Source organism: Carettochelys insculpta, chromosome 6 (assembly GCF_033958435.1).
Source record: "Carettochelys insculpta isolate YL-2023 chromosome 6, ASM3395843v1, whole genome shotgun sequence".
In the NCBI taxonomy this organism is placed as follows: domain Eukaryota; kingdom Metazoa; phylum Chordata; order Testudines; family Carettochelyidae; genus Carettochelys; species Carettochelys insculpta.
In genome coordinates, this window is record NC_134142.1 from 30,139,525 (window position 1) to 30,165,921 (window position 26,397).

General features: G+C 43.2%; 1 protein-coding gene across 5 annotated transcripts in view; it reads left to right on the plus strand.

Annotated features, from left to right (window-relative positions):
* The window catches only part of PRIMA1 (proline rich membrane anchor 1), an 85,817-nt gene that overhangs the window by 31,872 nt on the left and 27,548 nt on the right, over positions 1-26,397 (plus strand). For all 5 annotated transcript variants that reach the window (XR_012646118.1, XR_012646119.1, XM_074998748.1 and 2 more), the window contains exon 4: positions 17,421-17,550. Coding sequence is in view for 3 of the 5 variants with exons in the window: in XM_074998748.1 (XP_074854849.1) it covers positions 17,421-17,550 (130 nt within the window). In the remaining 2 variants the exon portion in view is untranslated. The remainder of the gene's footprint in view (positions 1-17,420; positions 17,551-26,397) is intronic.

The window sequence follows — 26,397 nt, forward strand, 5'->3', positions numbered from 1 at the left end:
CTGATTTTGAAAGGCACTGGACACCTGCTGGGTTTTCAGCACTTCTGAAAATCAGGCCAACTGAGTTGGGACTTGTGACAGAGTGAGTAACAACACAGATCTGGCTCCTAGACCCATGGTCCATGCACTGGATCAAATCTGCTGCCTTTTTGCTGTACTCTCTGCCACCAGATTCAACAATGATGGAAAACAGGGTAATACTATGAGGAATCAGACCCATAGACTTCATGAAACTTAGTAAAGCTAGTGTATTTCAGTGATGAGGCAAGCAAGTCCTGGCTCTAAATGTTGCTGAAGTACATTTTAATTTAGTAACAGAGAGATAGCAGTTGTAGTCTGTATTCTATCAAAACGAAGAAGCAGTCATGTAGCACTTTAAAGACTAACAAAATAATTTGTTAGGTAATGAGTTTCATGGGACAGACCCACTTCTTCAGATCTACAGCCCTACCAGAACCTACTCAATATATAAATCACAGAGGTCCAAAAATTATCAAGTTTGCCAAATCAGAAAAATAGTTATCAAGGCTGGCAAATCAGATAGAGCAGAAAGAAGCGGGTGGGGAAGTTAAGTGTTAGGTCAAACATCAAAGAATGTGAAAGAGTCCTTACAATGGGTCAGGTAATTGCTGTCCCTGTTCAAATCATGTGTTCAGATCTGGGACTTGGTTCATCCAATGGTAGATAGGCCTGTGCCTGTTGTCTCCTATAGACAACCTCCTAGCCTCCTAATCTTGTGAGCATTCTCACTAGCAACCACATGCTATACCGCAATAATACTAATCCTGGAACTTTTCCTTGCAATAAGCCCCGTTGCGCACTTTGTCCACATATATATGCTGGTATATATGTATACCATCACTGGACCTAACCATGTTAATTTCAGAATCAGGGACACAGTCTCCTGTTCCTCAACTAACATCATATATGCCATCATGTGCCAACAATGCCCACACACTATATTGGGCAAAATGCAAACACTCTTTGCCAAAGAATGAATGGACATAGAGCAGACATCAAAAATCTCCAAATACACAAACCTGTCAGCTAGCACCTTAATGGAGTGTGCCATTCTGTTAAAGACTTGAGTTTATGCTCTTCAGAAAAAAGACTTTAGCAACCATCTACAGAGAGAATGTTCAGAACTAACATTCATATTCAAATTCAGCGCATTAACATGTGGTTTGAACAGGAACAGCAATTACCTGACCCATTATAAGTACTCTTTTACATACTTCTGATGTTTGACCTAACTCTTAACTCCCACACCCCCCTCTTTCTGCTCTTCTTTCTGATATGCCAACCTTGATGATAATTTTTCTGAGTTGTCAACCTTGATAACAATTTTTGGGATCTATGTGCTTTATATATTTGTCTGTGCTGGTAAGACTATAGATCTGAAGAAGTGGGTCTGTACCACAAAATCTCATCATCTAATAAATTATTTTCTTAGTCTTTAAAGTGCTACATGACCGCTTGTTTGTTTTGATACATTTTAATTTGTTCAGGACAGCAGCACCTCCCAAATGATCTAATCAGAATGAAAGCAGAGGTGGTCCAATTGTTGAGAAGGAATCAGATAGGTAGGTACCGTACTGATCTCAGTGAGAGCCTACTGTTTATGCAAGTGTCAGAGAGAACAATCTGAGGGTGATACTGATGCTGAACTCAACATGAACATCCACTGTGAAGTTGCCAGACAAAGATTAATGCCACGGTGGAATATAAACACAAAAGTGCAATATTATGTAATCATCCCTGAAAACCACTTCTCCTGTGAGGCCTATTTTCCACAGTAATTCTCTAGACAAGTTGCTAGAAAATGGCCATCACCCCACTCTCCCCAAAACCCTTTCAAAACCAGCAAAATTCCACATCATGTCCCAGAACTTGAAACTAACAAGACACATGAAGCAAGACTCTTAAGTGCATTGAGTATCACTAACCAACACAAGTAAAAGAGGCCGAGTCTGAACCTTACACTGCCAGTTCCTCAGTACTATACTGTCTGTACTATAATACATTCATAAGGACAAAAGTATTATGAACATAAAGAAAACTCTACGGCTATGTCTACACGAGAAGCACCTGTCAATAGAAGTGACTATTGAAAGGGATTTCCTGGCAAAACATCTGTCGACAGATTGTGTCAATACATAAAAGCAGATTGAAAGAGCAATCTGCTCTGTCGACAGAGAGGAACCAGACTGCCCACCCTTCTCTGGATAGAATGGCTGACCAGATGCTCTGGAAATAGGGCTGCCTAGTGAACCAGAATCCCTGTCTGTCAACAAAAGAGCCCGGGAGTGACTACATGGCTGTTTTGTTGACAGAACACTGTCGAGAGACGCATTAGTGGGGAGAGGTATAACGCTGCTGGTGGATGTGCTGGGTTTTGTCAACAGATCATGGACAAAGCATATTTTGTGTGTAGATGCTCCACAGTTTTTCCCAACAAAAGCCCAGTTTGGTGAGGAAAAGTCTCTCATGTAGATGTAGCCTAACTGTCCAATAATTCTAAAACAGATTAAATAGTCACCATCACTGTGTATGCCATGCAAGACAACACTTACTTCTTTTTGTCTGATTTAGGCATTTATACAACGGTCACTGTCCTGGTTTCAGAGTCTGGACATTTGGTGGGGGGAGGGGGGAGCTCTCTCTAAAGACAGGGCTTCCAGGACACTGGGCAGCCCTGTCTGCTGTGATTCCAGTTGTCCTTTTTGTCAAGAGAGTGGCTGGGCAGTCCAGCCGCTCTCTGTCGACAGAGCAGATTGCTCTTGCGATCCACTTGGCAATTTGGCTGTGATCTGTCGACAGAAGTTTTGTCGGAAGATATCATCTGACAAAACATCTGTCGACAAATCTCTGTAATCCAGACGTAGCCCTAGTTAATCCCCTTGGAGTCATTTGGAATGGGCACAGGAGCTACAAAACTATAGAGACAGGAGTTTGATCCACACACAGACCTGAGAGCTTGACCTCAAAGCACTTGTAACTCTAAAACTAACAGGCCTTTTAGTTGTTTGCTGAAGGAACAATGGAGTAAGCTCTGTTTGTGTGTATCTGGAAGGAGTTAGCCTTAAAGCATATATATGTATATTTTGAAAATTTTAGGATTTTTTTCCATAGCGTGCTTTGGTTTGGAACTCAATGTTTACTTGAGCTTTGATTTAGCCCAGTACAGAGGCTTTGAAAGGAATGTGAGATCAATCTTATGAACTCAGCAATTTAGGCACATGGGTTCCGAATGAATGAAAAGGGTACTCTTCCTACTGTCACAAATTATTTTAAAAAGTAATACTTTAAGATTGGTATTTGCAGCAGATTTCATTTCATTGCACTTTGTGAAAGGTTCCCCGCCCCTATATTTGCTGACTTTCCCTGAAAGAGCAAATTTGGATATCTACTGCATGTTCTTACTGCATGAACTTTCCAACTATTTGTAAATGTTTCCGTGTAACAAAATACAATAACACCACAAGAACTCCTGGGCTAATGTCCAGTCAAGAACATTTTATAATATTGCCATTGCTACGAGAGGTTAAATAAAACCAAATAAAAAATGTGGATCTGAATAGCCAAGAACTTTGGGTAAGTTCAGGTTTAGATCCACAACTGAACTTGGCAGCTAGGAAACAGCGCTGCAAATGTTTATACACCACACACAGCAATATGAAATATTCTGGGCCGGAGCCTCAGCTTATATCAATCACCATGGTTTAACGGAGCTATGTCAGTTTACATCAGCTGAGAATCAAGCCCTTTATTCTTAGGCTCTCAGGACCTGGCTTTCATTTATACCTAAGCTAATTTACCTAGGTCTGGTTAGGGCTACACTATACTGCTGGAGTGGTATGCATTGGGCTCAGTCATTGTTTACATGAGGAATTTACATCAGTACCACTGTATCTCTGTGGGAAGTGAAAAGTACACACCCGTGAAATACAAAGAGATGCTGACCTAATCCTCAGTGTCACACTAGTAGTAACTACCCACTCTTGGGGATGTGTATTACCTACACCAACAAGAGAACCCCACCCACTAGCCAAGATAGTATCTATGCTGAAGTGCAGTAGTGGCCCAGCTGCACCAGTGCAGCATCCAGCGATGACCAATACTTGCTGATAGTGGTAAGACACTTTGAAGATTCCCCCCACAACATTTTGAGTCATAACCCCTTTACACCCAGCATCATCTCTTTACAGCCTCCAGCTGTTTGTTGCTGCCTTCCCCACAGAACTAACATTGTGACTCACCCACACTGCTGTTTCCTGTTTCCTGTTGCCTTGCCCCACCACCATGCCTTGCAGCTTGCTTGCTCCAGGAGCTGCTGCTCAGGGAGAGCGCCCAGCTGGTAAACACAGGCAGAAATCTAGGGAGGAACTTGATCCCCCACGTCTCCTCTGACAGCAGTGCCCCCATATTGTATGAAGTGTAGACATATGCTAAGCATAAACAAGAATCAGATTTGGTCCTGAATTCAGCTTTCTTAACAGAATTAGAATGCTAAAACTTTACCCAGGGAAGTTCTCCATCTTTTTTGTGCTGCCTTACATCAACACATTGCATTTGTAGGACCTGATCCCAAAGCCCATGACATCAGTGTGAGTTGTTCCACTCAATGGTTCAGGCACTTACAGTTTAACACTAATTTTACATCAGTTTTACTAGATATATTATGACTGATTAAGTTTGGTGTTCATTCCCACCAGCATATGCAGAGAAACCCATTTTCCTTCATGGAAATGCAGCGAATGTGCAGTGTTGCTGAAAAAAGAATTTAGCTCACTAATTTCAGTAAAATTATTTCTGATTTCCACCAGCATAAGTGGGAGCAGAAATTTGGAAAGTGTGTCAGGAAACAATAGGAGACACACTGCGGCTGACATTTTTCACTCTGGTTTCTGATTTCATGAGACCAGTTTTGTGTGTGCAACTTTTATGTATGCACCCACAGGACAGCTGGGCAAACAAATGAACAATATGCATGCAAATATGTGTGCTTTGCATGCATGTAAAATGGTGTGCACCCTCTTGGTAAGCGTACATATGCCAATGGGACCGCCCACTTGACATCTGGCAGGTGAGAGTGCAGCTTTATAAAATGAACTGCGATTAAACACAGTTGTCAACAGTGATAGATGTCCTATATGTTCCTTTAAACTAATTTTAAATGTCAATACGTCTTGAAGATTTAGAAAGTTATTAGCATGTACAGTCCACAGACAAAAAGCAGTTTAGCAGAAAAGTGTGATATACACTGTCATGGCATTATAATCTGGTCAGATTAAATAACCAGTTGATTATAGTTTTATTGAGTACATAAGAATGAATGATAAAACCACCTGAAAGTCAGTGGAAGTTCTTCCAGCCTATGCAAGTGTAAATTTTATAGGAAGCCTGGGTACAGTGTAAGATTAATTCACTGAGCCAGCCAGGCACACCTGTACGGACACAAATTGAGACATTCAAGATAAATTGAATCCTTGAGCTAATATGATCAGAAGATACAAAGTAGAAAAAAAAAACAGCCACCAGAAAACAAACAAACAAACAGTAATTCAGCTTTGAGACTGTGAGGACACTCCCTCAGGATACTAAAACATTCATTGTGAGCAGCGATGTTTGCCTTGCAATATTTTGTACATTACATAGAGAGCTGCATTAGTAATGCAATCATAAGGCATATCCATTAATAAATCTGAGGACAACATGACACAGAGTTAAAAGCTTTGACAATGTGCAGTCTGGGCTAAATTCATTAGTGTATTTCCAGGGGCAGCTATTGCTGTTGGTGGCTCTGCATATATACACATTATTTTACACATGTGTGGCTCATTTTGTCAGAATCCAGGTTGTATTACATATATAACCCTTACAGCTAGAGAGAAGTGTAAATAGAACCCCGGATCCTTCCTACCCAAGCTCTTAAATTTCCCCAAATTGCAGATCTGAATGTTGTGACTCTGTCCCATCTTTCATCAGAACACCCCCATCGGAGCAGTGAATGCAAGAGCAGGGCATAAGGTGTCAGAGGATTCAAACTGTCTTCCCCCACCCATATTTTAGGTTGGGAAAGGGAATTCTGAATTCAAATGAGGATTCGAATTTCACAGTCATCCCTTTTCACTGTCCCGAGGTGAACCTCTCCCCAGGAGAATAGTTCCAAATTTTAGCCTTCAAAAGCCACCTTTCTCTATGCTGCTTCTCCGAACATCCCTATACTTTGACACACAGCCATGTCAATCATATTTTAAACTTCCTCAGTTACCGCATTTGTAAGTTATCTGACCGTATTCAGTCCATCACTTTAAGACCACCCCCAATGTATTGTTTAACCCCACTTCACAGGCAGGGATACCAAGGAGCAGACAGATTATGTGAATTGACCACAAATGTTTTGCAATAGGGCTGTAAAACCAGCAAGGGAATGCATACATCTCCTCTGTCCATCAGGCTGCTTCTAACTATGTATACGTATGCCTATATGTTTTGACAATCGGGAAATACATTTTCTCCATCCCCCACCAGCTCCATTTCAGTTGCAACCTGCTTAAGAAGACATTCCAGTTCCCTTAGAGGAAAACGAAAATGCCTTTTAAACAAAATATACACAGTATAATGAAGCATATTAATTAAAAGAATATATCCAAGCCCAGCCATCTTTTCTCAGTTAATGGAAGTTCTGCAGGCATAAAAATGGCATGATTCAGCCCCTAGTGAATGTACACTACTAAAAACATGCAGACTTTCCTTAGAGATGACTATGCTAGCACCCAGGATCTTTCTGTAAGAGCAAAATAAAAGCAAGGGTAAAAACAACCATCAGTTCTGATTTATACAGGTTGAGCTTCTCTAATCCAGCACTCTCTCATCTGGCAACATCCGTGGTCCAGCTGATTTTAGTTAGCTGCATGTCCATTTATCCTGGCTGTGCCAAGTTTCCCATGGTCCCCTAAAGTTTGTTTACAGCCACCTGTCCTGGCTCTTAGGCTACATCTACATCCCCGCTCCCTTTCAAAAGGGGCATGTAAATACAGCGGATCAAAAATGCTGATGAGAAGCTGATATGAATAAAACAAATTAGGAAGAAGGGTGCTTTCGAAAGTGGAGCTTCCTTTCGGAGGAACCCCATCTACACAGCTATTTTGCATTTTGAAAGCAGTACTTTTGACACGGCAAGCGGCCACCAATATGCAAATGAAGTGCTGAATATTCATATTGTCACCTCATTAGCATTTTCAATCCTCTGCATTTACATGCCCCTTCCAAAAGGATGGGGTAGTGTAGATGCAGCCTCAGTTTTCTGTGCTATTATTTAGCTGTAATTTACCCCTAAATGTCTTCTAAGAGCCTGCTAAGCAGTGGAAGTGTTGTAAGGCTGCTGGACAACATTGATGTGGCTGTTGTTTGGCACATTCTCTCATTCAGCACCAGTCAGGTCCCAAGAGTGCTGGAGTGGAGAGTTTCAACCTATACTAAAATCATTCTTCTTCTTTTAGACATGGAGTCATTTTTGTTGCAATGAAGCGAGAGAAGCTACTTTCATCTATTATACATCATGTCAGGGCACAATTGCCAGTTGTTTGGGTCTGATCCTGTAAAAACAGCCATATGCACACACTTGTAATCCTGAGAGCATCTCATTGGACTTTGTGTGGGAATAGTGTTGGTGTGTGTGGGTCTGTTTTCAGGGTCAGACTCATGTTTTGTTTTCTTGGGAAGCTCAGAATATAAGCAATAATCCTGACAGGCAGAGGATAAGCAGTGTTCTTGTTCTGTGCCCTCCTCTATTAGCCTTGTGTATGTGCAGGCTGATGACAGTCGTGCAGTGCTGGAAAGGAGTACCGCTTCAAAGTCATGTACTCCTCTGCATCACATTCACATAGTATTTCTCCCCTCCTTAAAGTTCAATTTCATTACATTCAAATTTAGTGCACATTCCCAGACACAAACATAATTACAGAATCACAGAATCATAGGGCTGGAAGGGACCTCAGGAGGTCATCTAGTCCAGCCCCCTGCTTCAAGCAGGATCAACCCCTACTAAGTCATCCCAGCCAGCACCTTGTCCAGCCGGGACTTAAAAACCTCAAGGGAGGGAGAATCTACCACCTCTCTAGGCAACGCATTCCAATGCTTCACCACCCTTCTAGAGAAGTAGATTTTCCTAATATCTAACCTACACCTTTCTCCCTTCAACTTCTGACCATTACTCCTTGTTCTGCCATCTGACACCACTGAGAACAGTTTCTCACCCTCCTTTTTAGAGCTCCCCTTCAGGAAGTTGAAGGCTGCTATTAAATCATCTCTAAGTCTTCTCTTCTGTAAACTAAACAAGCCCAAATCCCTCAGCCTATCCTCATAGGTCTTGTGCTCCAGACCCTTAATCATTTTTGTTGCCCTTTGCTGCACCTGCTCCAGCAAATCCACATCCTTTTTATACTGGGTGGCCCAAAACTGGACACAGTATTCCAGATGTGGCCTCACCAGTGCCAAATAAAGAGGAATAATTACTTCTCTAGATCTGTTCAAAATGCTCCTCCTAATGCACCCCAGTATGCCGTTAGCTTTCTTGGCTACAAGGACACACTGTTTACTCATATCCAGCCTTTCATCCACCATAACCCCTAGGTCCCTTTCCATCGTACTGCTGCTGAGCCAGTCGGTCCCCAGCCTGTAACAATGTTTGGAATTCTTCCGCCCCAGGTGCAGGACTCTACGCTTCTCCTTATTGAACCGCATCAGATTTCTTTTGGCCCAGTCCTCCAATTTATACAGGTCCCTCTGGATTCTCTCTCTACCCTCCAACGTATCTACCTCTCCCCCTAGTTTTGTGTCATCCGCAAACTTGCTGAGGGTGCAACCCAGTCTCTCATCCAGGTCATTAATAAAGATGTTGAATAACACCGGCCCCAGAACCGAGCCTTGCAGCACTCCACTTGAAACAGACCGCCATCCAGATATTGATCCATTGACTACTGCCCGTTGGGCCCGACCATCAAGCCAGCTCTCTATCCATCTTATAGTCCAAGGATCCAATCCATATTTCCTTAACTTATGGACAAGAATGTTGTGGGAGACCCTATCAAAAGCCTTGCTGAAGTCAAGGTATATCACAGTGTTGTAACAGTGAATACAGTATAACCCTCGTACAAAACAAATAACAGGAGCGTTCGGGTTACAATGCCTAAGCATAGTAATGACCAGCTAGGATAATTCTTATAAATACTCCGTTAGCCTCACAATTACCAATACTCCATTAAGGACAAAATTTCCATGGGACAATTTATCTCATATGTAATAAATTTGTCTGTGACCCAGTCTACAAACTGTGTCAATGCTGGGACAGGACTTTCTGCTCCTAGAAGTTTAAGAAGATTGGGGATTTGAAGAGGTCATAAATCAGCTCTGGGAATTGTATGGTGAAAACTGAAACTTCATCACGATGCTGTGGAAATTTCCGTTCCAAAGACAACCTTCATCTTAAGAGTGTGACACTGACCATTCATGCTAACGCTCTGTAGCTGGGTTAGTCTTCTGTGGTGGGTTAATTTTTAGTGGGAGCCAAATGAATGCAAATACTCACTGGCTGAGAGTATAAAATTAGAACTGGAGCTGAGGCTTGGAATATTTCCTGGCAGTGATGTACAAAAAGTATTGCAAGAATAATTTGGACAAGCAGAGGACTTGTGTGCTTTTTCTGACAGTGAACTATTTTGCACTGTTCCTTTGATCTGATTGTACTTATTTTTATAAGCTTGTTTTCATAAGGCCAGATGCAGTTACTCCAGTGTAAATCTGAGGTAATTGCATTGAGTCAGTGAATTTACTTTGGATTTTTACTGCTGTAACTGAGAACAGAATTTGGTTCATGAAGAATAAACATAACAACACTTTATACTTCATAGATTTTGAAGTCATAAGGTACTATTGTTATTACCTAGTTTGGCTGTAGAACTTCACTGAATCAATTCCTTCTTCAAGGCCAAAGTAACGGGTGAATTAAAGCATACTTTTAGAAAAACACTCAGGGTTGATTTAAAAATTTCCTGTAATGGAGAAGCCAGGACAAGAGGTTCCAGAAGTAAATTACCCTCATTTTTACACATTTGTGTCTTATTTCTAGCCTGAGTTTGTCTTCAGCTTCTAAGTATACTTTAGTCTGCTAAATTGGACATGTCCTCTTTAAATGTTTTGTTCCAGTGTGGGTACTTATAGACTGTGATCAAGTCACACCTTAACTTTCTCTGTGCTAAGCTAAATAGATAGAATTCCTTGAATCTCTCACTATAAGACATATTTTTTAACCCTTTAATAATTCTTATGACTCTTCTCTGTACCCTAAGTTTTCAATATCTTTCCTGAACTGTGGACATCACAACTGGACACAATACTCCACGAGCCACGTATAACCTCCCTGCACCTGGCCTCAATATTCCATGCCTTCTACAGAACTAGTATAACCTCCCTGCTCCTACTCAATATTCCTTTTTACCCATCTAGGGATCTTGGTAACTGTTTTAGCCACAGCTTTGCACTGGAAATGCACAGTCAGGTGACTGTCCATCTTGATCCCCAAGTCAGGGTTATTGCTTCCCAGGGTAGAGCCTGCCATCCTGTAAGTATGGTACTTATTCTTTGTTCCTAGATATGTGATTTTACATTTGACTATATTGAAATGCATCTTGTTTGCCTGTACTCATAGGTGGTGGTGGTTGAACCACAAACTTGAAGAGATTAACCCTTGGACCAACCTGCCCCTTCTGTCTGAAGCTCCACCCCTCCTGCCCCCCTCTGCCCACTGAAGTCCAGAGGCCGCATAACCCTATGTGATTAAGACGTGCTGAGGACCTGAGTGTGTCAAGCTTAAGAGGTCACATAGCATTACCAAAAAATGTGATGTAGTGTTTGTATATAGAGGCCCCTCATAATCAGGGGCCCTAAGATACAGCTTACTTAGCTTATGCATAAATCCAGCTCTGCTGATGCCTGTGGCCGCCAGCTCTTCTGCCCCAGCCCCAGCCATGGGCCTCCCAAGCACCTCCAGCTCCACAGAGTCAGGCAGACTGTGTGCAGCCCCTCCACAACCCAAGAGCACCAGAGCGCACACACCCTGGAGCACTGAGCAGGGAAGCAGCATGCAGCCCCTCCCGCACCTGAGCCACAGGCACATGCCCCCCCAGCTCCAGAGCAGAATAATAGTGAAAAGAGTACAGTGGAATTACGTGAATCAGTAAGCACGCCGCCCCCATGGAATGCTGTGTTCAGAGCTGTTCTCCCCATCTCAGAACGGGTGTAACAGAAACAGCGGAGGGCATTCAGAAATGGACAATGAAAATGATTAGAGAACTGAAAAAAAACTTCTCATGAGAGACATTGTAAAGATTGGGACTGCTTACCTTAGGAAGGAGACCAATATGAGGGCCACCTGAAAAGAGATACAAAATAATGAATGTGAGGGAGAAGGTAGATCAAGAATTTGTATTCAGCCTTTTTCTCAATAAGAGAAGGGGATGAGACATTCAGTGAAATTGAATGAAATATTTTTCACACAACACAATATAGTCAGTCTGTGACATTTAACCAGAGAAAGGATGAGTAGGACATAGTCTTGAACTATGGAGGCCTGGATTCATTTCCTTGCTCATGTGAACTTGGGCAATTTACTTGGGGATAAGAGTACTGCCCTACCCATGGGGTGCTTCGATGCTACAGTAACAGGAGTCATATAAATACCTAATCTAGATAGACAATATCATTGGAGGTCAAGAGTTTAGCAGAAAATGATGGGACATTTTTAAAGAGGGCCAGAATTTTAATAATAAAGATTTTTTTAAAAATCCAAAGAGTTTTGGAAGGGATATAAACTCTCATGTCTCAGGGCATAAATTGACCTCTAACAGAGACAAGGAAGAAGCTCTCTTTTGTGGAAGTCCTGCAGGGTTTCTGGTACATTCCTCTGAATCTCTGAGGCTGGCCACTGTCAGAGGAAGAGGATCAAATTAGATGAACTAGTGAACTGATCCATCATGGCAATTCTCTGGTTCTTATCATCAATACACATATGAAGATGATGATTCACTCAGTGTTGGCAGTAATATATGTTCTCTCATCTCATCTTCTTAATTTTTCCATATTAAAATTAATATTATAGTTGAACCACCAAGGTGCAAATGTTGCAGTGGCACTTGGCCAAGCCTTGTAGCTGTATTTCCATACTGCTGGATTCCCTTTCCCTGTTACTGTTATTGCGTCAGCTCTAAAAGCCAAACACAGCCCCCCACCCCCTCCTTTTTATGTTGTGTACCATTTCTTAATGTATGTAGGCCCATTGAGTTCAGTGGGATTATTCACATCAGGAAGTACTGCCTTGTGGAGGCAGAATGGAGCACTTTGTAAGCTCTCTCAGTCAGAGCCCTTACTATGTGTTCTCCAAAATGCCTTGTCACTTTGGGGTGCAGTAAAATAAGAAACAATATTAAAACAGTGTGAATGTGTTTGAAGCTGGTTCTTGCCCCATCTCATGACACAAAGACTCCTGTGTTCAGTGGTTAGTGAGAGCTGGTTCCATGGAATTTATAACAGGGGCATAGCCACAGGTGGGCTGTGGCTTAGGATTCAGGCCCCCAAACCCCCAGTCCTGGCCTTGCTCCTTCTTGAACACTGGGCCTTACCCCTCTCTGCCCAGGGCTCCAGGGGAGTGGAGTCGGGGACTCGTTCTGCTCCACTCGCCTGGTGTTCCTGTCAGGGAGCGAAGTAGGGGGCTTGTAAGCAGAGGTGAACGTAAGGCAGTGCACTGCTCAGGCAAGGAGCCTGCCAGCTGGGGCACTGGACTGTAGGAGGAGGTGCAGTGTGCTGCCAGCTGGGTTCCTGGGGCTCTCCTGCAGGCTGCCACACTAAGCAGCAGGCAGCCAGGCAGATAAAAGGGACTGTGGGGGGGGGGCAGGGGAGGGGCCACTCCACTCCACTGGTCTGGGAGTTCTCAGCACTGAGGCTCCCCTCCACCGGCGCCATTTAGGGAGGATGGGGGAGGGGTGAAGGCCCCTTCCTCAGATTTGTACCAGGATATTGCTTTGTTTCTCCTCTTCCTGACCCTGTGAGGGAGGAAGAGGAGAGTGCACAGTTTGCTGCATCCGTGTCGCTCTGGCAGGGGAGGGCAGATAAGTTGGGCATGTTTTCTCTCGCTACCAGACAGTGACTGGAAGGGGAACAAAATCAAGCATGGTCCTGGTCTGAATCTCATGGGGAGGGTTTTAGCCCCATCCTGCACACACACACCCCCACACCGGTTCCTTTCCCTGACTCCTATACCCCTCCACATCCTCAGCCCCTGCCCTGAGCCCTCCTGCTCACCCCCAACCCTGATTTCTTCACACCCGCACACACCAACCCGCTTCTCAGAGCCCCTCCCTACCCCCAACCCAGACTCTTGCAGCCTCCAGACCTTAATCCTCTGCCCTGAGGCCCTCCTTGCCAGTGTGCCCTGTGAGCTGAGCTCTCGGGTAGCCACCCAGGAGAGATTCAAATGCAGCCCTACTGACTAGCAGAGCACACACAGCCAGCAGCATGTGTTTCTACTGGTGGTGCACATTGGTGCATGCCTTGGTGCACATAAAATTTATTCCACACATGGATGGAAAATTACAGTGAACATTGCTCCTCACACCCTCCAACCCTGACTCCTGCACCTACCCACATCCCTGCCCTGAGCCCTTCCTCCCCAGCACTCCCCAACCTCCTCCCTTGAGCTGCGCTCCTGCTCCCACCCTCACACTCTATCCCACACTTAAGTTTCTTACAGGTTGTAACAGGGTCCACCTGCTTATGAGCATCCCTCTGTGGCCAAGGGGTGCCATATAAGGTTTTTGTCTGGTCATCTGGAAAGGTTCTGGGGCTGCGATCTGACTAGCTCTGTCCACGGTGCTGCTGGTTCTTGAATTAGGCTTGGGATGGGATGCCTTCGGGCTTATTGGGGCTTAGTCCACCCCATCACACAGGTACTGTATCAGCTCTGCCCCCCAGCCTCTTGCTCCAAGGGGAGCAAGCAGTGCAGGTTGTGATACAACAGTAGCTGTAAGACATTTAAGTTACTTTCACCCCTGCTTGTAAGCCCTTGTGCCCAGAGCCGGCTCCCAGCAGAAGTGCCAAGCAAGCAGGGGAAGTGGGGCAAGCCTTGATCCTGCTACATGGCTGGGAACACCCCAGATCACCAAACCACCTCCCTACTGGGAGCACCAGCCAGGAACAGGGCAAGCTTCCCTGCCCCAAACCTGCTCAGAGCACTGAGAATTAGGAGTGGAGTAGGACAAGCCCCTGTACCCCAATCCTGCTCCCTGCTGGGAGCATGAGTCAGGCAGATCAGGGCAAGCCCCCATCCCCCACTCCACAGCAGGAGTGCCCTACAGACAGGGCAAGGCAAGCCCCAAGTTCTGGCTGGAGAGTGCAAAGCATACATATTTATCCACCCCCACATTTTTACTAGGCTCCTTGCCAGTGTATATGACCCTCCCTTCCCCATGGCCAGCTGGAGCAGGGGGAGAGGTGACCTCATCATTGCCTCCCCACCAGGAGTCAGGGCCAACCCACTTGTCCCATCCTGGCTATGCCACTAATTTATAGTAATAAAATAGAAATTTGCCCGTTGAGAACATGAACTGAAAGATGTATGATGAAGTAGACTGAATGAAGTGCTGGGAGCTGGGAACTCTTAACTGTTCAAGTTACTTAAACTAAGAGAAAACTCTGAGTTTTCTCTTCTGTTAAACAGAGATTATATTTACCTACCTCACAGTTAATATTTGTGAAGTATTTTGAAGATGAAAAATGCTCTGCATTAACGTTAATGGAAAACTGCTATCTGTGGTAAAGGTAGCACTTCCTCTTTGACATCAGTTGATGAACTGAGATAGTTACCAACCAGCTGACTTTCCCATTTTCATTTCTTTGGTATACTAGGTGTCTGTCTTAATGACTCTCCTGGTAGCCCTCTTAGGTTGAATGTGCTCAGATGTAAATAATTGTCATGCTTTATGGAGATAGGCTTATGAATATGCTTAACCTTAAGGTGCTTAAGACAAAATACCTCATGTAACTTGTCAATTGTAATCGTACATTGTTTAGGGTGAGAATTTGCATGTAACAAGTTTCATAGTGAATTAGAATTAGCTAAGCATTTTCTGTTCATTTTATCTCAGTAACTTACTTTGGTCTGACTGTTTTCACTTGTAACCGCTTAAATCATGCTTTTTATTCCTAATAAAAACACTGTTGGTTATTACCAAGCTAAATGTGAATAATATGCAACCGCTGTGCGTATCTCCCTTTCATTGATAAAGGGGGCAGATTTACTTACACAGGATAAAATGGATTTTTGGAGGATTTTTGCCCCATTTGGGGGTTGGTTTCCTGGGTGGTGAGCCCTCCCAGAGTTCAAATGAATAAAAAAGCAGTCCTGTAGTGCCATAAAGACGAACAATATTATTTATTAGATTATGAGCTTTTGTGCGATAGACCCACTCATCATCTAATAAATCATATTGTTAGTCTTTAAGGTGCTACAGGACTGTCTTTTTTTGTTTTGTGAAGATACAGATCAACACTTCTCCCTCTCTAAGAGCTCAATTGGCTCAGCATCTGTGTTGCTCTTAGGAGGGGACCATAAGCCCAGCTCTGTGCCTTGGCTGGGGAGATCAGAGAATCTTGTGCAGCAGAAAAGTGTGATGGGGAGCCCCTGGGAGCTATCAGTGGTATGATCAGCACACCAGAGGTACAAATCAAGGGGAGTTCTGTGATTTTAACCAGTCATAATCATGTCAGTGAAAAAAACCTGATCACAACAGTTTTGAGGGAAGAGTTTGATTCTTATCTATGGCAGTGACTATATAACATTAGGCTCAGAGAGTGAAATGCACCAGATCAAAGCAACATGTTCAAATGATAATAAAAAGTGTCTGGTGCTCCGTTTTGTTCTGGTATTTATTAAATTGAACAATAGAACCCCTGATGTTCAATTTATGGAGACATGAATTATAATCTTGGTCAGGTCACAAATGCAATGAAATTCAATGGTCTCTTCCCAGTTCCAGCTGTGTTGGCCACGGGGAATGCCATGGATTCATAGATTCCAAAACCAGAAGGAACAACTGACCTCCTATATAACAAATCCATACAACTTTCCACACATAACTTCTGCAGCATATGTTTTAGAAAAATGTCCAATCCTGATTTCATAATTTGCAGCCCAATAGATAGGTTTGAAGGATTACACTTTCATCAATAGATGGTTTTCACCATATTCACCAAGTGTCAAAAAATATTTCCATTGGTAATGGTTGAAACTTTCATATAGGAAATGTAAGAAAATCCTACTTGGGAATTTAGAGTCTAAGGATATTTGCTTGAATATTTTGACATGTGACATTGACAGTTTGTGCTTGAATGACTACAGCATTTTGACTTTATGAATCTCAACGTCTACTATAATTAATTAGTGATTCTCATGCACCCCCATAATCTTCTGCAACCATGAAAATTTGAATCATAAAAATCAGAAACAATTATTAAAACCCATAATCCTGGGCCAATGTGAAAATTTATGTTAAAAATTTGAAAAGTGCTTCAAATAAACACTGATATCTGTTAAAATTACTTTTTTTAAAAATCAAATTCTGAAAAGCCTAGCTACAGACTTTAATCATATTGCTCTCTTCTCAAACCTCACAGGAAACAAATATGTCATGATTACTCCTTGTTGTGGGTAGTGCCCTTACAAATTAATACACTTTTCTTCTTTTCATTTATATTTTCATAAAATGTGTTAATTAATTGATATGAAGTACATGCATTAAAAGTAACAGTGCAGTTGAAAAAAGTTTGTAATCTCCTCTAAAAGCTATTAAAAATGTAATAAAATTCCTGTTTTCTTTTAAACTAATTTCCCACCCTCCATCCAAAGATTAATATGATAGCAGCTCCATCCCTGATTGTAGGCACTGCTATTTCTCCCAGATAAACTTAATTTTGTTTAAAAGCCTGAACTTATCAGCATGATGTCTCTGTAAAACTGAAACTTATCCTGCTATAGACGTGCAATCACCAAGAGAATAGAGATTGCTCTTTGGCAGCAGATCTGTGCCTTTCCCCTTGTACCTGAATACAGCATGGTGGATGATGTAGCAACAGAAAGGACTTCGGCCAGCACTTGATAGCTTGCTGCACCATGAAGGTCTCAAGCAAAATCCAGTGTACAGCACAGCAGAATCTACTGCTCAGAAAACTGGTCCCTGATGTGAAATAACCTCTTTGTACATGTCTCAGGCCCTGGTGCAGTCCTATAGTCCGGGTGAATGAAGCCTGTCTGATTATAAACTGCTTATCCAGCGGAACTCGTATGTTTTTCACATTATCTTTTACAGCTCCCAAGTCTACGTTCTGCCCCACTGAAGAGTCCTGGTGGCCAGGCCTGGTTATCATCATTGCAGTATGCTGCGCCACACTAGTGTTCCTCCTTGTAGTTGTCATCATTTGCTACAAAGCCATAAAAAGGTAAGACTGTGGGCACCCTGACTGTGCCAAGAGCAGATCAACTCCTTAAAGTGCTGTTACCTATTTGGCTGCCATCTTGTGTCCTGGTTTCCCTTTCCTCATGCATCCTGTCACATCATTGTGTGTGTTTTCATTGTAAAGCCAGCTTCTGTTGTCTGATTTTCCTTGTGTAAAAGATGGAGTTCAAAGCAAAACCTTTCAGTCCTGAAGATGATTAAAATCAGTTATTTTCAGATTTGAGTGGAAACTTCCTCCAAAGTTTCAGTGCTGGGATATGTATTCAGGTTTGGACAATGGGAGCTGGCTGAGCACTGAGCCCTGCCAGCAGCCACAGCCACAGGAACCCTGGGAGCCCTGCAGCTGGGAGCCTGCTGGGGTGCAGAGCCACACGGGCAACCCAAGCCACTGGAAACCTGGCCAGGGGGCTGGGGAATCATGGCAGCCCTGAGGCTGGGAGCCATAGCAGATGGAGGCTACATCTACACTAACCTAAATCTTCGAAATGGCCATGCAAATGGCCATTTTGAAGATTACTAATGAGGTGCTGAAATACATATTCCGCTAGTGTAGACACGGCCATAGAGAGGTCCTCAGCCCTGTGGGAGAGCCCTACAAGAAAGGGGGCCACCCGGTAGGCAGCTGACCAGACTTCCTGTTATCCAACAATTTCCCTTGTCCAGGACTGCTCAGGTCCCGAGGGTGCTGGACAAGGGACGTACAACCTGTAATGCAGCCTATCCCTACTGTGCCAGCAGCCACTGATATAGACTAGATCTAGCTGGAAAACAAACAAAAGAAATCCCACCCAAAAAAAAAAAACTTTTGTCACATTTTCCAAAGAAAATGTGGACTTTGGAGTGACAAATCACAAGTTGAAAAATTTTAGTCAAAACCTTCAGATTTAAAACCAAAAATTTAGATTCAGAAATGCCTCCTGCCCCCACTATCCTCTGTAGGCTAGACTCCCAGATTGGATTACATATTCTGTGGTAAACCACAGTCTTCCCTCTTAGTGAATCATCACAGTGCATCAGTGGAGTCATTGGCCATGGTCATGTGGGCTGGCTGGAGGACCCAGCCCATAGAGAAGAATGGGAGCATGAAGCATTGCAGGAGCATTTTCGAATAGGAATTTTTTATTTTTGGAAGAAAACTGGAAAAAAAATCAGGTTTTGTGTATTTGTTTTTGGATTTTTTTTTAAGAAAAGTAGAAATTTTCTGCAGAAAGAAGACACTTTTATTATGCAATTAACTTAGTCAGAAACCCAATGTTCTGTTAAAAATGGGTGAAAAATCAGCCCAAGTTCAGACATCTCTGAGTTGGAACATAGTTTATGTGTCAAGAGCATTCATAAAACCTGTGCAGAGTATCGGGATAGAAAATGAAGAATAAAGTACCCAGTTTCAGCCAAAGGGAGGGTTCAGAGGACAGAATGGAATGGTCTGTCGCATACCTACTTTATTAGTGATTTTACAGAAATCAGTTGTTCGTGCTTTATCCAAAAACCTGCATTTTTATCAATTTCATAGATTTTAAAAGCTTCCATCTTAAATGGCTGAGCTGCTTTAAATGCAGAGAACTGGATGGCTAATGGAATTGATAATTGGTAATAAGTTTGTATCGTTTAGGTTGTAACCCCACCTGTCAGTCAGTGATGACAGACTGAAAGTTATTAGTCCCTCATGACTATGGCTTCATGTGAAATGCATTTGTGGTCTGAGTCCAATTCTAGTGGATAGGTATCCATGTCACACACACCCCCTTATCTCTGGCTTAGATCTTGCGAAATATCCTGTTAATGATTTCTGTCAGAAACTCGGTTGTAAAACACACTCACAGTGGAAGCAACTTCTCAATTATACACTCACCCAGCAAGGGAGCTCTCTTCACAGCAGTTATCTTCGGAGGGGTGGGAGGGTACAGAAAAGATGTTCCAGCAACTGAGGGCTTGTCTATGCTTACAGTACTGTACCAGTGCAGTCACACCTCTGTAGTGCTTAGTGAAGAGGTTACTTACGTCACACTTCCCAGTGGAGTTGGTATTCTGTCTCCCTGAGTGGCAGTAGCTGTGTCTATGGAAGAAGCCCTTCTGTTGACACAACACTGTCTACACTGGGGGTTAGGTCATATAACTGCATCACTCAGGGATGTGGCTTTTCCACACCCCTGGATGACATAGTTGTACTGACAGAAGTTGGTAGTGTAATCCAAGCCTGAGTTTAGATGATCTGAGAAAAGCTTATGGCACATCATGTTGCAAGGCAGAACAGTAAAACTACCAAATAAAGACAACCTAAGTAGGAAGGACTGATAGGAGTTTTCACTTTTCTGAGCCAAAGGCTAATTTAGCTGTTGAGATTTATATTGATGATCACTTCATTGACAAACACTAAGCTAAGAACTGCTCAAAGGAGGGATGATAAAAGAGAATCTCATGGACTGAAATTGGTTTGTTTTCAGAGTAACTAGAGCATTTGCCATCTGCAGTGAATCCTTTTAGTAAAAGTTCTGTCGAATGGCTGCCCTAGAGCTGTTGGCAGTATTCCCCTAATTGTTTTCTTTATCCTCTTTGAGGAATATTTATAGATAAACCCTAGGAAATAAGACCAAATGTGACCTCAAGAAGAGGTCTGTGGAGCTCAACTTGTCCCTTCCACCAAAAGAAACTAGCCTAATAAAAATGTATTATTTCACCTACATTGTCTCTTTCATACCCTGAGAACAGCACAGCTACTCAGACGATTATAAACACAATATTTTATTATTTTAAGCATGATGAATTGAACACCTTGTTTTTTGTGAAGTCTGAGAAATCCCCTACAGTACATCCTGTTTATATTACTCTCATCTGCCCAGAGAAAGATAGCAGAAACACAGTATTTTGGTGTACACAAAGGAAGTTAAGGGAATTAACCTATGTTGTTCTCCGAGGCAGGTTCCTTTCTAATAGGTTCTCTGTTTCTAGCTATGTCTGTTCAGTCCTTAGTAACGCTTTGCAGGGATGCTTGGTCTTGGAGTTACAAACAGCATGATACTTGAATTTTGGGACCTGGTAATCCCTCCAAGATCCATTGTATATCATCATTCCCCTTCGCTTAGTCTTGACTTGGCATTTTCTTTAATACCACCTTCTCTGCCTGGACTGAACCCCACTTCTTGTGCACCGAGCAGTATCATTCCCATACACACCTCTCTTCACAAAGTCTTCCAATACCGGCACAGCCTGCTTCTTTTCTTGTTTGACCATCATCCAATGGATCCCATATTTCTGTGGCTAAATTAGATTGTGAGCTCATTGGGACATGAACCCACTCTCTTCACACAGAACCACTTGAGTTCCACTCTGTGCTCTGACCGTGACTTTCTCTGTAGGCTTGAGTGGGTGACAAGATGTTAGTGGTGCCATAGGCTTTCTGAGTTCAACTGGAGTAGTGTCAGAATGGATGCACCAAAGCCAGACAACCCAAGTGAAACTATCCTGTGAGTTTTTAAGCAGGGCATGTCAATGTAACATCTAGATGACACCTGTGCTCTCTAATCCCAGCCTAGCTAGTCCAGAGGAAACCATGGTTATGGCCCTCCCTCATCATGCCAATGCAGACATGAGGGACCAGCAAAGGCACTAACAGAGAGTGTTGCCTCTTTGTTCCCTGTCAGAGTGCAGCTAGTCTCTGTTCAGTGAAGTTGGGAAGTGCAGAGGTTCCTTGTACTATGTCTCCTTATGCACCTGGGCTGGGACCAGGAGCATTTACAGAAATATTCACCTACCTCCTGTGGCTGTTGTGGAGACACATTACCTGATTCTAATTAAAATATTTGAAGAGTTCTAGAGTTCCTATATTTATAGCACTTTTGGAGAGGGACTATGTCTTCATGTTTGTGCAGCAACTAAAAGAGTAGATTCTTGGTCCTGACTGGGCTGTCTAGACATTCTGACAATGTAAACATGAACTACTACTGCTATTAAGCACTAATAGGTCTGCCCATCACTATACATTCCTTGTTCTGTGCAATTAACACAAAATTCAAAAATTCTCCTCAGCCAGTCAGTTATACTGGGCGTAGAAAGAAAAATCTAAATGAAAAACACAGTAATGTGACCCCTGATTTCTTAAAAGAAATATCTGTCTGTCATGAGACCAGATGCTATAGTCCAGCCTAATATAAATTAAAAGTGCAGATTTATATTTTCCTCAAAGTGTGAGTGAGAGAAAAGTCAGTGGCAAACCCACAAGTGTTGCAATGCCATTGGGAATTGTTACAAGTAATTTCAATGCAATAACCTTTTGGAATCAGGAGCTCACATTTGGTTGGGCACACAAACAGAGTTGTACAGCCTTCACCATAAGTGGTTGCTATGCCATGTTTGTCTCTATCACGCAATTTGACATAGTTAGCTGTGGCAGTGCTCAAAGGAAGCTAAGCAGGGAAATAAAACAAATCAGATGCAGTAAGAGTTAAAAGTTATATGCAGGGAAGCTTCGGCAGAGATTTATTTGCAAAGTGCTTGGATCTACTGTATTAGTCCCTCACTTTCATAAGAATCAAATTTAAAGCAGAAAAAAGAAGAAAAATCCTATTGTATTGAGGCTTTAATTTCATTTGGCAGTTTCAAAGGCCTGATTTAATCAGACTCTGTCTGGAGTCTGCATGTGTTTGTGAGGAAAAATAGGGGAGTCACCATTCTCAAAGTAATAATAACACAACAGCATTTGTGCTGAATTTGGATCAAAATTGAATCTCTTGGGGTTTCTAAAATGCTGTAAAGTCATGAGATCATCAGCATTTTAACCTTTATTTTACAATTCACAACAAACAATACTGCAGATAAGGTCTTTCAATGGAAAAAATCGTTATTGCTAGAGCCAAATCTACATGTTGCAGTCTCATTCTCTTGGCTTCAATTACCATCAGAGGAGTTAACATCAGTGTAAACCTAATCAGTCCCTCTGTTTTCATTTCCATATTTGGTTTAATAGCAGAGCGTATCAATCAGCTGCAATGTTTAGAACACTGGCAAGTTGTGCCAGACAAATTACATGTTTAAAAGGGATTATATGGGACAGACTTCTAAAGGGGATTCCGTACAGTCTGGAAAATTGAGAGCAGGTTTGATTTATTGTGCATACAGCTTTTCACAGCCAGTTGTGTACCTGAGGGTTTGTCTTCATTTACCCAGAGATTGATCTCTCAAGGTTTGATTTAACAGGAGTAGTAAGAACCCACTAAATTAACTGTTCATAGTGCCCCATCAAACCCAACACTCTTCTGGGTCATGAAGAGTAACGGAAGCCAACAGGAGAATTTCTTCTGTCGACCTTCCACAGTGGGGATACCACAGAAATTTGATCTAAGATACATCTACTCCAGCTACACTATTCTCATAGCCAGACTGCATATCTTAGGTCGACTTTCTCTGGCCATTTAGACGTGGCCTGAGAAATTTATATTTGTGCAAGCAAATTGCAATGTTTGACATCTAATGACTCGCTGTCAGTATTCTATCTGTATATGCACGTATTGTTGGCATGTACTGAGTGCCAGGAGAGGTCACACACTGTGAAGTGTCATGCTAATGAGGAGGTTATATATTTTGTGGCAGCAACCTCCCTTTTTGAACAGAAAGGACACCTTAGGAATGTTAATAGGTATTAGTTTCTATTTATTTTTCTTAGCCTAAACCTCTCCCTGTAGCTCCAACCTGGTGCAGTCTGACCCTCCCGCCAGCTCCACAGCCCCATCCTGCTGCAGCCTGACACCCTCCACCAGCCCCACGGTCCCAAACCGCGTCAGCCAAACCCCCCCTCCTGGCCCCACAGCGTGACACCCCACCAGCCCCACGGCCCCCAAACTGGGCAGCCTGACCCCCGCACTGGCCCCACAGCCACAAATCGCAGCAGTCTGACCCCCCCTGGTGGCCCCATGGCCCCAAACCACAGCAGACTGACCCCCCCACCATCCCCACAGCTTGACCCCCTCTCTGGCCCTGTGGCAGCCTGAACCCCCCACAGCCCAACAGCCTGACGCCCCGCCATTGGCCCCACAGCCCCAAACCACCACAGCCTTAATCCCCCCCTGCCAGCCCCCAAACCACCGCAGCCTAAACCCACCCACCCACCCCACAGACCCAACCTGCAGCAGCCTGAACCACCCCCGCCTTCCTCCCACCCTCACAGACCCAACCCACCACCAAATTTTAACCCTCCCACTCACATCCCCAAACCGCTCCCAGCCTTTAACCCTCCCTAACCCCCCCCAACCCACGGTTCACTTACCTTTCAAAAGCAGTGTCACCTGCTGCCTCTCCTTTGCCGAGTTAGGAGCCCTAGGAACCCATCAGAGACTTTTATGTGTATTTTAATGGTAATTTAGTGTCCCTCTTATGAGTTTTTGCCTATGAGCAGAAAGTTGGGAACCTGTTGTGCTCGTAGCGCGAGGGAGGAGTTCCAATCCAAAACCAGTTCAGCTGTTTTCCTTGTGTCTCTGTAAAGTCTTGACACTCTTCACTTTCCCTTCAGTGGGTGAATCCTGTTTAGTAAATGCGAATGATCCAAGAAGACTCAGTAAATAGGTTAGGATGCAGGGAGAGGGACAGTAGACATTTGACCCTCCTGGTATTACTCAGATTATTGACTGAATTAAAGGTAACTCAATCTGAGTTTGCTGTCTAAGCCACACTGTGTGGCCCACATCCTTCATTGGTGTAAAGCAGCATAACATCAAAGAACACGGTGAAAGTATACCCATTCAAATCAGCTGAGGGTCTTATTGTCTCTTAAACTCATTTATCTGCCCACTTGTAATGAAAGCAATCTAGATCATAGCACAGTGACAAACTTTGGTGGGGAGATTAGGGGGAGTCGATAAGTAAAAACGATTGCTGTTTGGTAAGTAAAGAGATGAGATGAGGGATGGAGGTGAATTACATAATCCTATTTCTGTAATTCACTAGCAGGTCATTATCTTAGTACAAAAGGACTAAGATATTTATCTAAAAATATATTTAAAAGTACGCCTGACTTCTCATGTAAAGTGAAGAGACTTCAGCTGACTCCTAAGATAGGAAGGGAATAGCCACCCTGAATAGCCCAAGTGTCTGTGCCACTGGATGGTCCAGGGACTGGGCTTTCTAGAACAGGTTTCAGATTATTTTTCTGCACGTGAAGACTTTAGGCCAGGCGTGTCCAGCCCACGGGCCGCATGCGGCCCTGGACAGCTAGTAATGCGGCCCCACAAGATCGTAAACTTTTGACATTATTATGTGATTTATATACATTAACTATATTATATATTTTATATGCGGCCGAAGACAATTCCTCTTCACTTAAAGCGGCCCAGGCAAGCCAGAAGATTGGACACCCATGTTTTAGGCTGTATTAAAAATCTGCAGAACACCCTCACTCTTTGAGATGACCTTTCAGCAGCTCAGTTGGCCAAGGAAAGTAACTTCTAAAGTCTGCTGGATCTGTGGTAGGATGGATAACTCTGTTCTCAATTGTGTGTCAAAGGGTTTGGGGACTGAAAAAAATATTCTTGCTAAATCAGCAGGAAGAGGCAGGCCCATATTTGTTAACAATTTCACATAACGGGTTTTTCCATTCTTGTAACTTTGCTAGACTAAAACAGTTATGTATCTTCTCCACAGTACAGGGGACATATTGTCAATACTTACATATGCATGTCCTTAAATAACTGGTGCACTCACCCTCAAAGCATATTTGAATAGAGAAAAGCACTATGTTGAGATAAAGTGACTGGTCAGATTTAAACTGACAAACAAGAAAATTCACAGATTAGGTATTCCAGAGGGCCTAACATCCGACATATGGCATTACATACCTTACATGCTGCAGTACCCAAGCCTAAATAATCAAGTGAACCTTTCTACATTTAATTGAATGAACTAGTTGTACTCACAGGAAAAACACTGGTTGTTATGGGTTGGACTGAATAAATTACACAGATTGGGGCAGCATGTATTCTCTACGGGGAGGCAGAATGTAATTTGAAGTACAAAGGGAATGTGTTTCAAACATCAGAATACCTTTCAGCAGGTGGTTTGAGGGTTACATTTAACAATGTGGTCAATGCAAGAATGTCATTAGTCAAGCTGTGGGAGAAGCTCAAGCTAACTCACTTAGCTAGAAGACTGGGACGCAGGACTGTGATGATGGAGAATGCGTAAGCAGCAGATAAACCTTTTATGAAAGCAGCTTTAGTGTACGCTGCCACCCAGAACCCCATTTCCAGGACTTTAAAACCAAGTCCCTCCAATATGGAAGGGAGTCAGCCCATACAAAATGCAGTCCCACAGGCAGTAGTGCTTTGATTCAGAGATAGATTTGGAAGAACGTGGGTGTCCCATAAAACAAAAACCCAGTAAGCCCTAGAAAACGCTTTGTAGCCTGAGTGTCTTGGGTTTTTCCACACAAAGTTCCTCTATAATTTTATGGTCATCATCAAAGGATTGGCTGAGTGCTCCACCATTTTTAATTATGGCTCAAAGGCCAATGTATAAGTTTCTTGACTTGTCTTTTTAAGCATATCACAATGAACTTCATCTTATCTTGTGCCTGGGAGTGAGGTTTCTTCTTCGAGTGTCCCCGTGGGTGCTCCACCATAGGTGACGGCTTGGCCGGCGCCGCAGATCGGATCTTCCAAGCAGTTTCTGCCGGACCGCGCATGCGCCGGTACGCGCCGCTCCCTGGCGCGCTCCTGGCCATGTGCGCGATCCGGTCCCCGCCAGTTCCTCTCAACCGCCGTCGGCTGCAGACGGAATCCGACTAGGCTAAAGCCACATAGCGTATTCAACGATTTTATTTGTTTTTCTCTTTAAAGTTTTTCAG